The sequence below is a fragment of the Hypomesus nipponensis genome, chromosome 6 (genome assembly GCF_054491055.1).
Source record: "Hypomesus nipponensis isolate SF chromosome 6, ASM5449105v1, whole genome shotgun sequence".
Taxonomy (NCBI): domain Eukaryota; kingdom Metazoa; phylum Chordata; class Actinopteri; order Osmeriformes; family Osmeridae; genus Hypomesus; species Hypomesus nipponensis.
Window position 1 is genome coordinate 13,956,943 of NC_140366.1, and position 11,859 is coordinate 13,968,801.

Consider the following 11,859-nt stretch of genomic DNA (forward strand, 5'->3'; position numbering starts at 1 on the left):
AACAGTTAGGCTGCATAGGAACTGATTGACAACTAATTAACATGGAGTCATTTGGACAACTCACAAAGAAACATTGTTCAACCTTTTTGTAAATATGGTTTCTTATTGGGAAACCTTTGACAATAGGTTACGACCACGTCATGCATTTGTGACGTCATTATACTCAATTGAGAAATCTTGCTGTCCCTGCGCCAGTAAGGAATCTCCTGCTTCTTGGCAACATGTAGGCCACATACTTTTAAATGGTTTTCTAAGGCTCCAGTATCAAATACTGTTCGGAACCCAACAGGTTAAATGTATCTCTCTGAGCGCTTGCGTATTAGCACAATACTGCAGTGGGAGATCGGGCAATGTGGACAGGCCACAGTAGCCTATCTATGTGTGCATGTGTTAGTTTAGCACGTCGAAATATAATAGCATGTAGCCTGTTTTAGAGTTGGTGAAAGGCATTATTATTACACGATAAAGACATTGAGCCATCCGGGTGTGTCTGAATGACACACGATCTGTGGCATTGTGATCGAATAGCCTCCGGATTTTTACAATGTCTTGCCCAGCGACCAACTCCGGTAGACTACATTCTGATGAGAAATGCAAGCAACGAAAATTCTTGTCGTTTCTGTTCTACCAGGCGGTACGGGATCTGAAGCCCGTATGGATGTTAGAGGACATGCGGACAATGGAGACCTTTTACTGGGAGGAGGATGCAAGCCAGAGAACATACACACCGTCAGAGGCATTGCTGTATGCTATTGTGCACGACCATCAAGCATATGCTCAATACTTGCTCAGTCATTATACTGACGAAGCGCTGGCAATGCCCGGCGAGCGCTTTTGTTGTTGTCCGTCCTCGGCGCCCCATTTGGCGATGGCTGTCAGATACGACAGACGGGACATTCTGGGTCTCATATTACAAGAAGCGCATCGACTTCCTAGTCTGCATTCTTACATGAACCGAGGCGGATGTTTTCATATGGAGGATGGCAAAACCCCACTACATCTGGCCTGTGAGCTACTGCGGTCGGAGGCAGTAATTCTTTTATTAGGTAACGGCGCATCGCCCCAGGCTCAGGACCACACCGGCATGACGCCACTTGATGTTATACTGGAACAGCTCTGGGATTCCAAGGTGAATATAGGAGCAAAAAAGCTGTGTCTGGACAATATGTTAATGTTCATGCCCGAGATTCGTTTCAAAATGAAGGGTGCACTTGAAAGGGATGCCGTTTGCTGGTCCAGGGTCCTTGGTGAGGACAAACTCAAATTTCTTCTTGGGAAGAATCCTGCCCCACTGTCCCTCATTGCTATGCAAACTGTTTTAAAACAACTTCGCCCTGAACAGTTCCCAGAAAGCTTACATGAGCTCCCAATTCCGTCATCGTTGAAACCACTTCCCTGCAAAATGAACGGCCAGTTGAAAGTGGTTTAAACCTGTGTGAAACATACCAGTTGTGTTTATTGACATGTTTTTAACTGTGTTTAGCATGATTAAAATATCTGTTTGACAATATTATGTGTCATTTTAAAAGTAATACAATTACCGTACATTAATGAAAAAGACTATATATAGCCAACAAAATTCCTGGAAATGTAATGTTATCATTTAATTGTTTATTTATTAGCTGTTTTTTACTTTTAAAAGTTATATGTACTGTAAATATAAAGCATATGGCCTAGGAATTCACTATGGCATTTTTAATCCCATGAACTAAATATAACTTATTTTGTTTTATATTTTACAACGGCAGAACATTGTATGAATGACAGTGAGCATCTGACTTATTTCACTTAACATACAGTATATTCACAAAGACACTAACAGTTGTATTGTCATTATCTTATCCTCAAAATAAATGTCTAAATAGAAAATAAGTCTTCTAAACAAATACATTTGCACTCATTAATTTGTGGGGTTGCTGGCTTTATTATTCTGTAGGTATTAGGAAAAAATGTCTTGTGTTGATGATGATTCATGCGATATGGGATACATTACAATGCCAAACGAACAATTCTCAGGGACAAGACCAGAGGCGTTGTACATCTCTACTGGGGCACAGGTCCCTATTCATATCCCTTTTTTTCTTTCAAGCTTGCTGCGCATAATGCACTACTAGGCTATAGAAACCCCCTAGAGATCCCTTTTCTTAACCCACTATAGAACAGTTCAGGGTATCAGCTTTGGCAGGGACATCAGCACGCAAACATTTTTCACATTTATTTCAGCACAAATACTGTTTTTTTTAGCTTCATGTAATATTGTTTTTATGTTATAGTCAAAATATGATGATCGGTAATCCTATCATTTAGAAACTATCTTTGGTTTTGTAATGTCTTAGCCTAACTCAGTTCTGACTTGTGTGCCGAGTCCAACACCTGGACTTCTTTGTGCATGCTGCAGTGGCTATTTGGCAAGCTCAGAAGATCACGTTGACTTGGAATTATGGGCATCGGTTTGTGCTTCGGTTAAACTGCTTTGATTTTTCAAGTGTTGATTGGGATACTGCGTTTATTTTTCCGGGATTAAAAATCAAAATAGATGCACTGACTAATAAAGTAAATTGTTAAAACTCAAACTATAGATTTTACTGGGGCACAGCAGATTTATACTGGGGCACGTGTCCCAGTCAAAAGGGTCTAATGACGCCCCTGGACAAGACATCATTTGTATTTGTGTATCTCTTTACATACCAAGAGAATGTGTATAGAGCATATTTGTTTAAGTTGTTTTACTACTACCACATATCCATTAGTGTGTTCCAGAACCAAGGATCAACAAACGATGAAGTGAAAGATATTTGAGGCATGTTTTTGTCATAAGAAATGTCTTAAATGATCTTAAATCTTTGTCTCCCAATGTGAACTGATAGACCAGCTTGTCCAACTTCATTCTGTCAACTTCTGCTTTTAGATTACAATTTGTTATTTAATACAGACAGGTGTGTGTACAATTCAGAGAAAGGAGTTTCTCGTAACACACCTTTTATTGTGGTCAATCAGGTTTTAGATCAAAACAAAAATACAACAACCAAAAAGTACAACACATCAGCTATTTTAGAAAAACAACATTATGGAGGAGGCGGAAAAGACCAAATTTTGCAGTTTAAAGTTTGAGGTGGATTTTAATGAAAGTTCAGTCTTTGAAATTAGAGCCTATTACCACAAGGTAGGCTATGTCTGATGCAGTGGTCTGATGCTAAGGTTTCAAGTCACAGTGTCACTCAGTAGTTTCATATGATACACTGTCATGGAGTTCAGAGAAAACATGTAAAGTTTGGTTTATTTTTTACAAAGATATATATAGTTGTCCATGTTAAGTTTAATTACAAATACATAACAATAAATATGTTGTACATCTTGTTTCTTACAGGTTGTAGGTTGCCAGTGAAATATTAAAAACAAATTAGCATATTTTGTTATATTAAATATGATTTTGTTAAATCAAAAACACAAATGGTAGAAACTAATAGTACTTTTTAAGCCAAAATGTAACTGAAAGTATAATGTCGTCCGTTGTCATGTGACATTATCATAAAATTCAAAACCCTGGTTTCTCCCAATGTTTTAATGACAAAAGTCTTCTGAAGTTATATAGTCTGTCATAAACTGACAGATAGTGAGTCTGTCAACTGACCCATACTAGGGATGCAAGTGACAATTTAACCAAAATACCACTTGTAAAGATCGTGAACAACCCTATACTCCCTGTGTTCTGCCACGTGTGCACAGCCATAGCAGATAGCCTGGATGAATTCTTGGTTCTGTACAATCAGGTGAGGCCTAGCAGAGAAATACTGACGCCAACTGAAATAGCGCAAATAGGCCTCATCATTCTTATCCAACTGCAGGAGGAAGTCAGCCAAAGCTTTTGCATCAGGAAAGTCATTTACATGGATGAAGGAATCCCCTGGTACAAAGTTCTCATAGTTCTGTCTGGGGGGACCCATGACAACAGGGACTGTTCCTACTGCTAGTGGTCCATTCAGCTTCTCTGTGATGTAGTCTTTGTGGATGGAGTTTTCAAAGGAAAGGTAGAATTTGCAGCTTGCTATGGTTGAGAAATAATCTTCATTTTTTAAGAAAGTACCAAACACTTTGCCAAAGACATCCACCTGAATATGTTTGACAAGTTCCCTGTAGTAGTTATACCTCACCTCTGTCCCAGTGCGAGGGTCATTGTTGCTCACAATCCAGCAGACCATTCTCTTTTTTCTGGGGAGCACAAAGTCATGGTCTTTGGTCTTCTTAGTCAACCGCCAACGAACAGGAATGTCTGCATCCCGACGGTAGTTTAAGGTCTCATTGAAAAGGTTCTCAATACCTAAAACTTTCTGTGTGTTTGTTGGTGATTCAATATGAAGCCAAATCCACTTTTGAAAAGAGGGCCTCGGTGAGGGGGGTAGATTTGTTCCATTGTGTTTTATGGCTCGATGATAGATGAGAATTGCATCAGCTTCACTGTACAGGGTCCTATCGTCTGTAAGGTGACAACCGTCAATGTTGAAGAATTTCCTGCAGTCCTTAAAATCAAATCTATAATTTTCAGGCCAGAACCAAAGCAGCATGATTGGTTTCTTAAACGGTTTATCAGCCAATGAGTAAGTTGTATTCTTAACTGAGTGAGTTGGCAGGCGATGGCAAAGTAAAGTTGGAGAAGTCTTGTAGTACATGGAAAACAAAGTTATGAACCCTCCAATAAATAATAACACATATACTATGTTCCGTGAAATTCCAGAGGTGGAAGTAGTCAGCATTTTGAGTCCTGCAAAAGGAAAATAATTATTTTAGTTTCCTGACATTCAAGATGAAAAATAACATTAGCCGGGTTTCCCAGATTCATTAAGAAGCTCTTAACGCTAATAGCTTCGTAAGAACGTTCGAAAAGCACTCTAGAACGCTCTTAGAACATTCTTAAGAAGCTCTGAGCGTTAAGAGCTTCTTAACGAATCTGGGAAACCCGGCCATTATCGTTTTGACAGAAGCATTCACATTAATACATGTGTTGTATATGTAACTGGTGTGAATCGGTGAAACTCACTCCTCAGGTATGTAACAGGCCACCCGTATCAACGAATAGCTAGCTTTTCTTTGGCGTAGCTGGTAGTAGTTGCGCTTGGCAGTCAGAGGTGGCGTGTTTGAGACCAGGCAGGGTCGAACAAATGGTTCATAAAGGCTTCAGGACGGAGCAAAACCACATCTGTTGCACCCCCGTTCCGTATACTGTAGGCTATATGAAGCATCCAAACAAACAAGTTATTGAAATGTTTTTTTTACACGGTTAAGGTTAATCAAGTTAATGTTATTCATGACAACTGGCCCATGTCCATTGCTCTGACGATATGCCCTTTCTCTGAACTTATGAAACACTTGATGTTTAGCCCTCACTTCACCCCCCACCCCACCTCCTTTTATCAAATGCAACATCATTAGCCTTACTGCTTGAATGTATATTACGCTTGTACCATCAAAATAACTGCTTTCAAATTATGGGTAAAATGGGGTTGTAAATTAATTGGAGAATGTTTGGAAGTGTACTCTTTTTAACTTCAACAGTATTTTCTTTTGCATGGTATTGGTATTTCTCTAAGCATTACCTACTTTCGATCAACAAATGTTGATTTTTATGGAGGATGGTTTGGAGGATGGCAAACCCCTTGCTACACTGGCCTGTGAGATAACATGACAACATGTCCATAAAAGTACAGTGTTTCAGCTTCTGTGTAGTGTACGTTGTCATGTCACATTATCATAAATATTTTAACGATGTTTCTCACAATGCTTTACAGTTTTAATGACTCATTTTTTATTTTATAGACTTTAAAATAAGGCAGTTAGGGCACTAAACTGACAGATGGTGAATCTATCAACTGACCCATGCTAGGGATGCAAGTGACAGTTTAACCAAAATACCACTTGTAAAAATTGTGAACCACCGTATGCTCTTGGTGTGGTCCAATCTGGTAACAATCGAAGCAAATAGCCTCCTTCAAAACGGTTATTTTCACTGAAAATGTGACACGTTTGCAGGTGTATCATTAGGTTTAGGCTACTGCTCTAATGAGCGTTACCCGTGTACACTCATATTAACTGCCTTCGATGTATGGGTCAATTGGGGTTGTAAATTAGTATCGGAAAAAATTGGGTTGTAGGCCTACTCTTTTTAACTTAAACGTTATTGTCTTTTGCCATTGTATTGGTATTTCTCTAAACATAGCCTTCGGTACTTTCAATCAACAAAGCTGCTCGGGTCTGTGGTTAAAATAAAGATGAAAGGCGAGAGTAAATTAAAGTAACAACTCACAGAAATGTGTTGACTGTAGTTCCTGTAAACGTGCTGCGATCCTTCATTAGCGTGGACAGTGAAATCAATATGCAACTACGCCACGTCTGTGTTTACCATATGCCTTTGCTGTTAAAAACAAGTTAATCAAATGTAATCTTAAAATTCATAAAAATCATATACATTTTACGGAAGAATAGTTCTCTCAGGATGGAAATGCCATCCAAGTTCTAATCTAAATTAGACACCAGGAAAGACATTTAGCCTATGTCACACCCCATATTGCGTCAATGGAAGAAATAGGAGGAGCAAGGTTTGACTTAGAAATGTATTAAACGGTGGGCAAATAGAGTCAAATGGGTTACCTCAACTTACCTGCTTCACTTAGCAATTGGATATGCTGCAGGTATCTTATTTGAGCTATTTCAAGCGCTGGATAAGAAGAACAAATTACTGCAGGCCTACACATTTTGTAGAGTCTACATAAAGCAGTAAGGGCCTTTTACCTAGTTGTCAAACTGGTATTAAATACAATACTAAATAGCCTACCAGTTTGACAAGTAGCCTAGGTATCCACTACAGCGGAGCGAGGGCGCGTCGGTGTCGGCTTGCAATTAATCTTCAATGAAACCGCAAGCGTCAACGCCTGGGCCCGCTTTCCGTGTTCCGAGGTAAACACGGAAGACAAAAAAATCGGAATAAAACTTGCATATTTTCATAATTTCCTAATCTAGAAAAATGGCTTTAAACCTTACATAATGCACATGAGAACGTCATAAACCAAAACTTTATGCAGACACGGGACAACCTACAATTATCTCGTCGGAACTGATATTGTGACTAGCCCACTAAATATCCTCACTCAGTAAATTAAAGTACAAGGTGAATCATGTGACTTGTCCTACAAATAACAAAAAGGAGAAATGATAGTTTAAATTAAGTTTAGTTTAGACCACTACATGCCAGTTTATAAGACATTCATTTCTCAAGAAGTTCATTTCATAGTGGCTCACCCTGTTCGCAGCCCAAGTGCATGCTTTGTGATTTTAATTGTGATATATAGGAATATACAAAAAGCTAAGAACTTCTGTAAAAGTTCTTTCATCTCATATCGTTTATCATTATGGAACATAATAGGTCACATAGATCAATAAATCCTCTTATTACCAGATTCTACCAGCCTAACTAGGCCTACTCACACCATACGCCTAATAATATAATAACTTGACATAAGAAATTGTATTACATGAAGCTCTTTGGATCAAGATAAACTGCTAATATGCATTTTAAGAGGTACTTTTGGAAGTTAATAAACCACAAAAAACATACATAAAATTATTTTGTTATACATGTTTAATACGTCATATTCAAAATTTAATTTAAAAAAAATACATCATAACTGTACATTTCATAAAATTCCTATTAATTTAAATCTCTACTTGTGGAACAGCAAAAATAGTGTTAGGCCTATTTGTTGAATTGTTGAATTTGTGACAATGTTTGTGTGTGTGTGGGTGTGTTGGGGGGCAGGTTGACCTGTCTTGTTGAATCTGCTTCCATGTTTTTGTTTATCTATGTTATACATTGTCTCTTTATCAGTATTGGCCTTGTTCTGTTATTTAACTTAATAATTTCTTTTCAAATTTTTTTTCTTTCCTATGCAAATTTTTCTATGTACCATTCCATCAACCTGCCCAGGGACTTCAGGTGCGTGCAACAGTAATGATTGAGTCATTGAAAGTACCACTCATACAGGTCATGAACAACACTGTAGTGTTTGTCTCTTTGCATATAATCACAGGCTAAACAAATGGGTTGGATGAACTCGTCATGAGGAGTTAGGAGGTGAGCTTTTGCATTGAGGTAACTCCTCCATTGGAAGTAACGCATATACATCTCATCATTCTTATCTAACTGAATAAGGAAGTCAGCAAGACCCTTCACATCAGGAAAGTCATTAACATGTATGAATGAATCAGCAGGAATAAACTCCTCGTAGTTCTGTCTGGATGGGCCTAGTACTACTGGAATAGTACCTACTACCAGAGGTCCATTCACCTTCTCTGTGATGTAGTCTTTGTGAAGTGAGTTCTCAAATGAAAGATAAAATTTGCAGCTAGCAATGGTTGAGTAATAGTCGTCATACCCCAAATGAACCCCTGTGAAAGCAACACCATAAACATTCACCTTTATATGTTTGATGAGCTCTTGGTAGTATCTTGCTCTTGTGCCTGTGCCAGTCCTTGGATCATTGTTAGTCACAATCCAGCAAACAAGTTTATTTTTCTCAGGCATCTTAAAATCACTTTGTGACTTTGATTTCACAAGCAGCAACTCATTTCGCACAGTGATGTCAGCATCTCGTCTGTAGCTTAGTGTTAAGTTGAAGAGGTTTTCCAAGCCTGGAATTTTATATGTATTTGTTGGTGATTCAACGTGAAACCAGATCCATTTCTGAAAAGGGGGCCGTGGAGATGGGGGAAGGTTTTTCAACTCCCAATTAATATCTCTGTGAAACACAATGACCCCATCAGCTCTATTATACAGGGATCTGTTGGCTGTCAACTCACAACTATCAATGTTGAAGTATTTTTTACAGTCATTAAAGTCAAATGTTCGTCCAAGTGGCCAGAACCACAGAAGCACAAGGGATTTGTCTTTCTTCTCAGTATACAATAAACCATTGTCCTGTTGCAAGGAAAGTTGTCTGGATGCACATTCAGAATGTCCAGGGTCAAAGTAAATAAAAAATGCTAACGCTGAGCACAGAAGACCTACAACAACTATGCTCATTGGATAAAAGGTTCTGGTGGATAGTATGGTTGACATTGTTGTCTTGTCAATCTGTTGTCCAAAAAGATGCATGTATAACCGACACCTTTGTCATCACACCAAAATGGTCCTGGATGCAGAATAAAAGTAAACAAAGGGGAATATCAGTTACTATATCAAATAATTACACTTTTGAATTGGAACAAAACATGGAACACGTGATATGCAATCCACAGTTACCTTAAAAAAGCTTAGGTCTATCTACCCAAAATTATGGGATTTGGTGTCAAATATAGAAAACATATAGTATCCCAGCATTTAAAATGTAATTGTGTGTCAATCTTGAGCATTTGAGCATAATTTGTTTTGCAGCTAATTAAAATGGTTACATTTCAACTACAAGCATGCATATAGTCATTGTGAGATGCACTTAGGGGAACATATACTGTAAATGATCAACCTATGAGGCTGACGATGTAAAAAAAAGACACAAACTGCTGCAGAGCTATATATTTAGTTCATGAGGAGACGTGTGAACTCAGTACAAGTCAGCATTTCTCTTCAAAGGTTACCATGAATTGTAGATCCCTATCAAAACCAGTTGTGAAGAGATACTTTGATACATTCACTTCACCTACCTTTCAGAAAATTAAAAACATGCAGTTTTACACAGATACATATCAATATAAAAAACCTTTAAGTTTTGTGTGCTGAACATTTAATAAAATTAACCATCTTTCTTACTTACCACTGGGAATTGTTTCTGTAAGGGTGACGGCTTGGTTCCTTGTACATGTAGAGAGTTTGAGTTTCATAGCACCAGCACAACACTTGTCTCTCACTTTCCCTCTTTCTCACTAACTTAGCAATGGGTGTATGCAAATATCTTTTCTTTCTTGTAAACTGAACAAAGAGAGTCTGGTCTTTCTGGTCTTTTTGGTTCTTCCGTACAACGCTGAGGCCACACCTCTCACTTCTCTGTACAAGGATGACGACAAAAGAAAACCAACGACACACCTGCTACACCCAACATCTTGCTTCACTGGTTTTTTCTACCCAAGTAAAGCTTTTCCCCCTTATACCCAAAGCAAGTGTTAATTTAACACCAGGTTATATTGGGTCTATTTCATGAAAGTGGACCTATAAACATTCAACGAGTAAAAAGAACAATCCTCCACACTTTTAACACTGTCATAAAAAAGACAATGTATGTATTTTTACAAGTCGTGAGTTTAAACACATTAACACACCATATTGAGATGATAACGATATTCAAACAAAAAAACGGTTGCAAACAAAACTGTATTGTTTGTCTCTAGCCATGTAACTAAAGGCTAAAGAAATCGGTTATGTCAAAGCTTACATAGGAAGCCATACTTACTGGCACATCATTGGATATGAAAGTTCTTTACTTTGTTTAGTATTATGAAGTAATTTGTTGTTGTTTTTCATTAGGCCTATTTGTTGCCACATTAAATCATATATAATCCAGTATTTTTCTAAACTTTACCAGTAGGTGGTGGCACCTTCCCACTATCTAGCAACAACAAGCACCAGTTGGCTGACCTTCACAAGTTGATATCATTGATTAAAGGTCACATGAAATACTGTTTTTGGATGATTTTACATAGGCCTTAAAGGTCCCCTAATACTGTATCTGAAGTCTCTTTCCCAAAATTCAGCCTTGGTTCAGAATTATAGCCACTAAGAGTAGTCCCACAATGAGCTTTCCTCTGAACGCGCTGTTTCTGTGTCTGTAGCCTTAAATGCTAAATAAGGAGGAGAGAGGTGGCACCATGCCTTAATGTTTAAAGTGGATGTATCGCAATGGCTCGTAGACCCATTGCTGTAAGATGCCTCGAATTTGCCCATTCTCATCTGATAACCCTGGTTTGCAGAGCTGCACACTCAGTCATTTCAATGTGGGGAAAGGCGGATATCGCGCGCGCCATAACACCAACAGCAGAACGTTATCCACATAACAACGAAGCGTATAACATTTAATTTCAGACAGTCAGCAAGGCCAACTTTGTATTGGCTCAAGTTAAGGAAACAGTGGTGGCTGAAATGTTTGGCGCAGACATGCAAAACCTTGAGAGGTTGTGTCGGCTCATTTCCAGCGAAAATAAAATTAAGATAGGCTACTGGTTGTGCAGAGGCTCCTTGTGACGTCACAAGGAGTAGATTTTCAAACAGAGCGTTTGAGCCTTAATTTTCTCAAAGGCTACAAATTACTTTTAAGCAGGCCTACACATTTTGTAAAGTCTACATAAAGCAGTAAGGGCCTTTTACCTAGTTGTCAAACTGGTATTAAATACCATACTAAATAGCCTACCAGTTTGACAAGTAGCTTAGGTATCCACTACAGCGGAGCGAGGGCGTGTCGGTGTCGGCTTGCAATTAATTGTTGGAATGCTGCTTCAGTATTCCAAGTATTGTTCTTTGAATCTTTATTCAACTTCTTCTATTTTTCTGGGCCACCTTTCAGCGCCTTCAAATCTTAAGCTATTAAAACCGTTCAGCTATCAAAATATTCAGCAGTTTCAGGCCATGGGCGCTGTGACTTTTCAGCTTTGTACCTCTTATGGTTGAATTAATATAAATCAATATTCATAATATTTTTAACATGGGTTTCCAATGGAGTTTTCTTTCAAATCCTTTCAAACTTCTTAAAACTTCTTCAACTTCCAAACCCTCCTTCTTCCTCAATCTTTGAGCTAGAGCCACCATTTAAACTTAAAAATGTTGACAAAACCTTAAACAATTTTTTAGAAATTCATCTTTTTGATATCCATTCAACTTCTTTCAAA

The 11,859-nt window shown here is 38.3% G+C and overlaps 3 protein-coding genes across 3 annotated transcripts; 1 reads left to right on the forward strand and 2 right to left on the reverse strand.

Annotated features, from left to right (window-relative positions):
- The first annotated feature begins 204 nt into the window (after positions 1-204).
- Positions 205-2,183, forward strand: LOC146287204 (ankyrin repeat domain-containing protein 9). The gene has a single exon (XM_084700358.1). It carries the CDS (start codon positions 545-547, stop codon positions 1,427-1,429), a length of 885 nt encoding a protein of 294 aa, XP_084556484.1. The 5' UTR covers positions 205-544; the 3' UTR covers positions 1,430-2,183.
- Positions 2,184-2,962: 779 nt separating this feature from the next.
- Positions 2,963-6,492, reverse strand: LOC146287205 (4-galactosyl-N-acetylglucosaminide 3-alpha-L-fucosyltransferase 9-like). The gene is made up of 3 exons (XM_084700009.1): positions 6,299-6,492; positions 5,036-5,224; positions 2,963-4,759 (listed from the first exon to the last, which is right to left on the reverse strand). Exon 3 carries the CDS (start codon positions 4,749-4,751, stop codon positions 3,657-3,659), a length of 1,095 nt encoding a protein of 364 aa, XP_084556135.1. The 5' UTR covers positions 4,752-4,759; positions 5,036-5,224; positions 6,299-6,492; the 3' UTR covers positions 2,963-3,656.
- A 1,140-nt stretch (positions 6,493-7,632) lies between these two features.
- Positions 7,633-9,959, reverse strand: LOC146287206 (4-galactosyl-N-acetylglucosaminide 3-alpha-L-fucosyltransferase 9-like). Its single transcript, XM_084700008.1, has 2 exons — positions 9,798-9,959; positions 7,633-9,179 (listed from the first exon to the last, which is right to left on the reverse strand). Exon 2 carries the CDS (start codon positions 9,140-9,142, stop codon positions 8,009-8,011), a length of 1,134 nt encoding a protein of 377 aa, XP_084556134.1. The 5' UTR covers positions 9,143-9,179; positions 9,798-9,959; the 3' UTR covers positions 7,633-8,008.
- Positions 9,960-11,859: the final 1,900 nt, after the last annotated feature.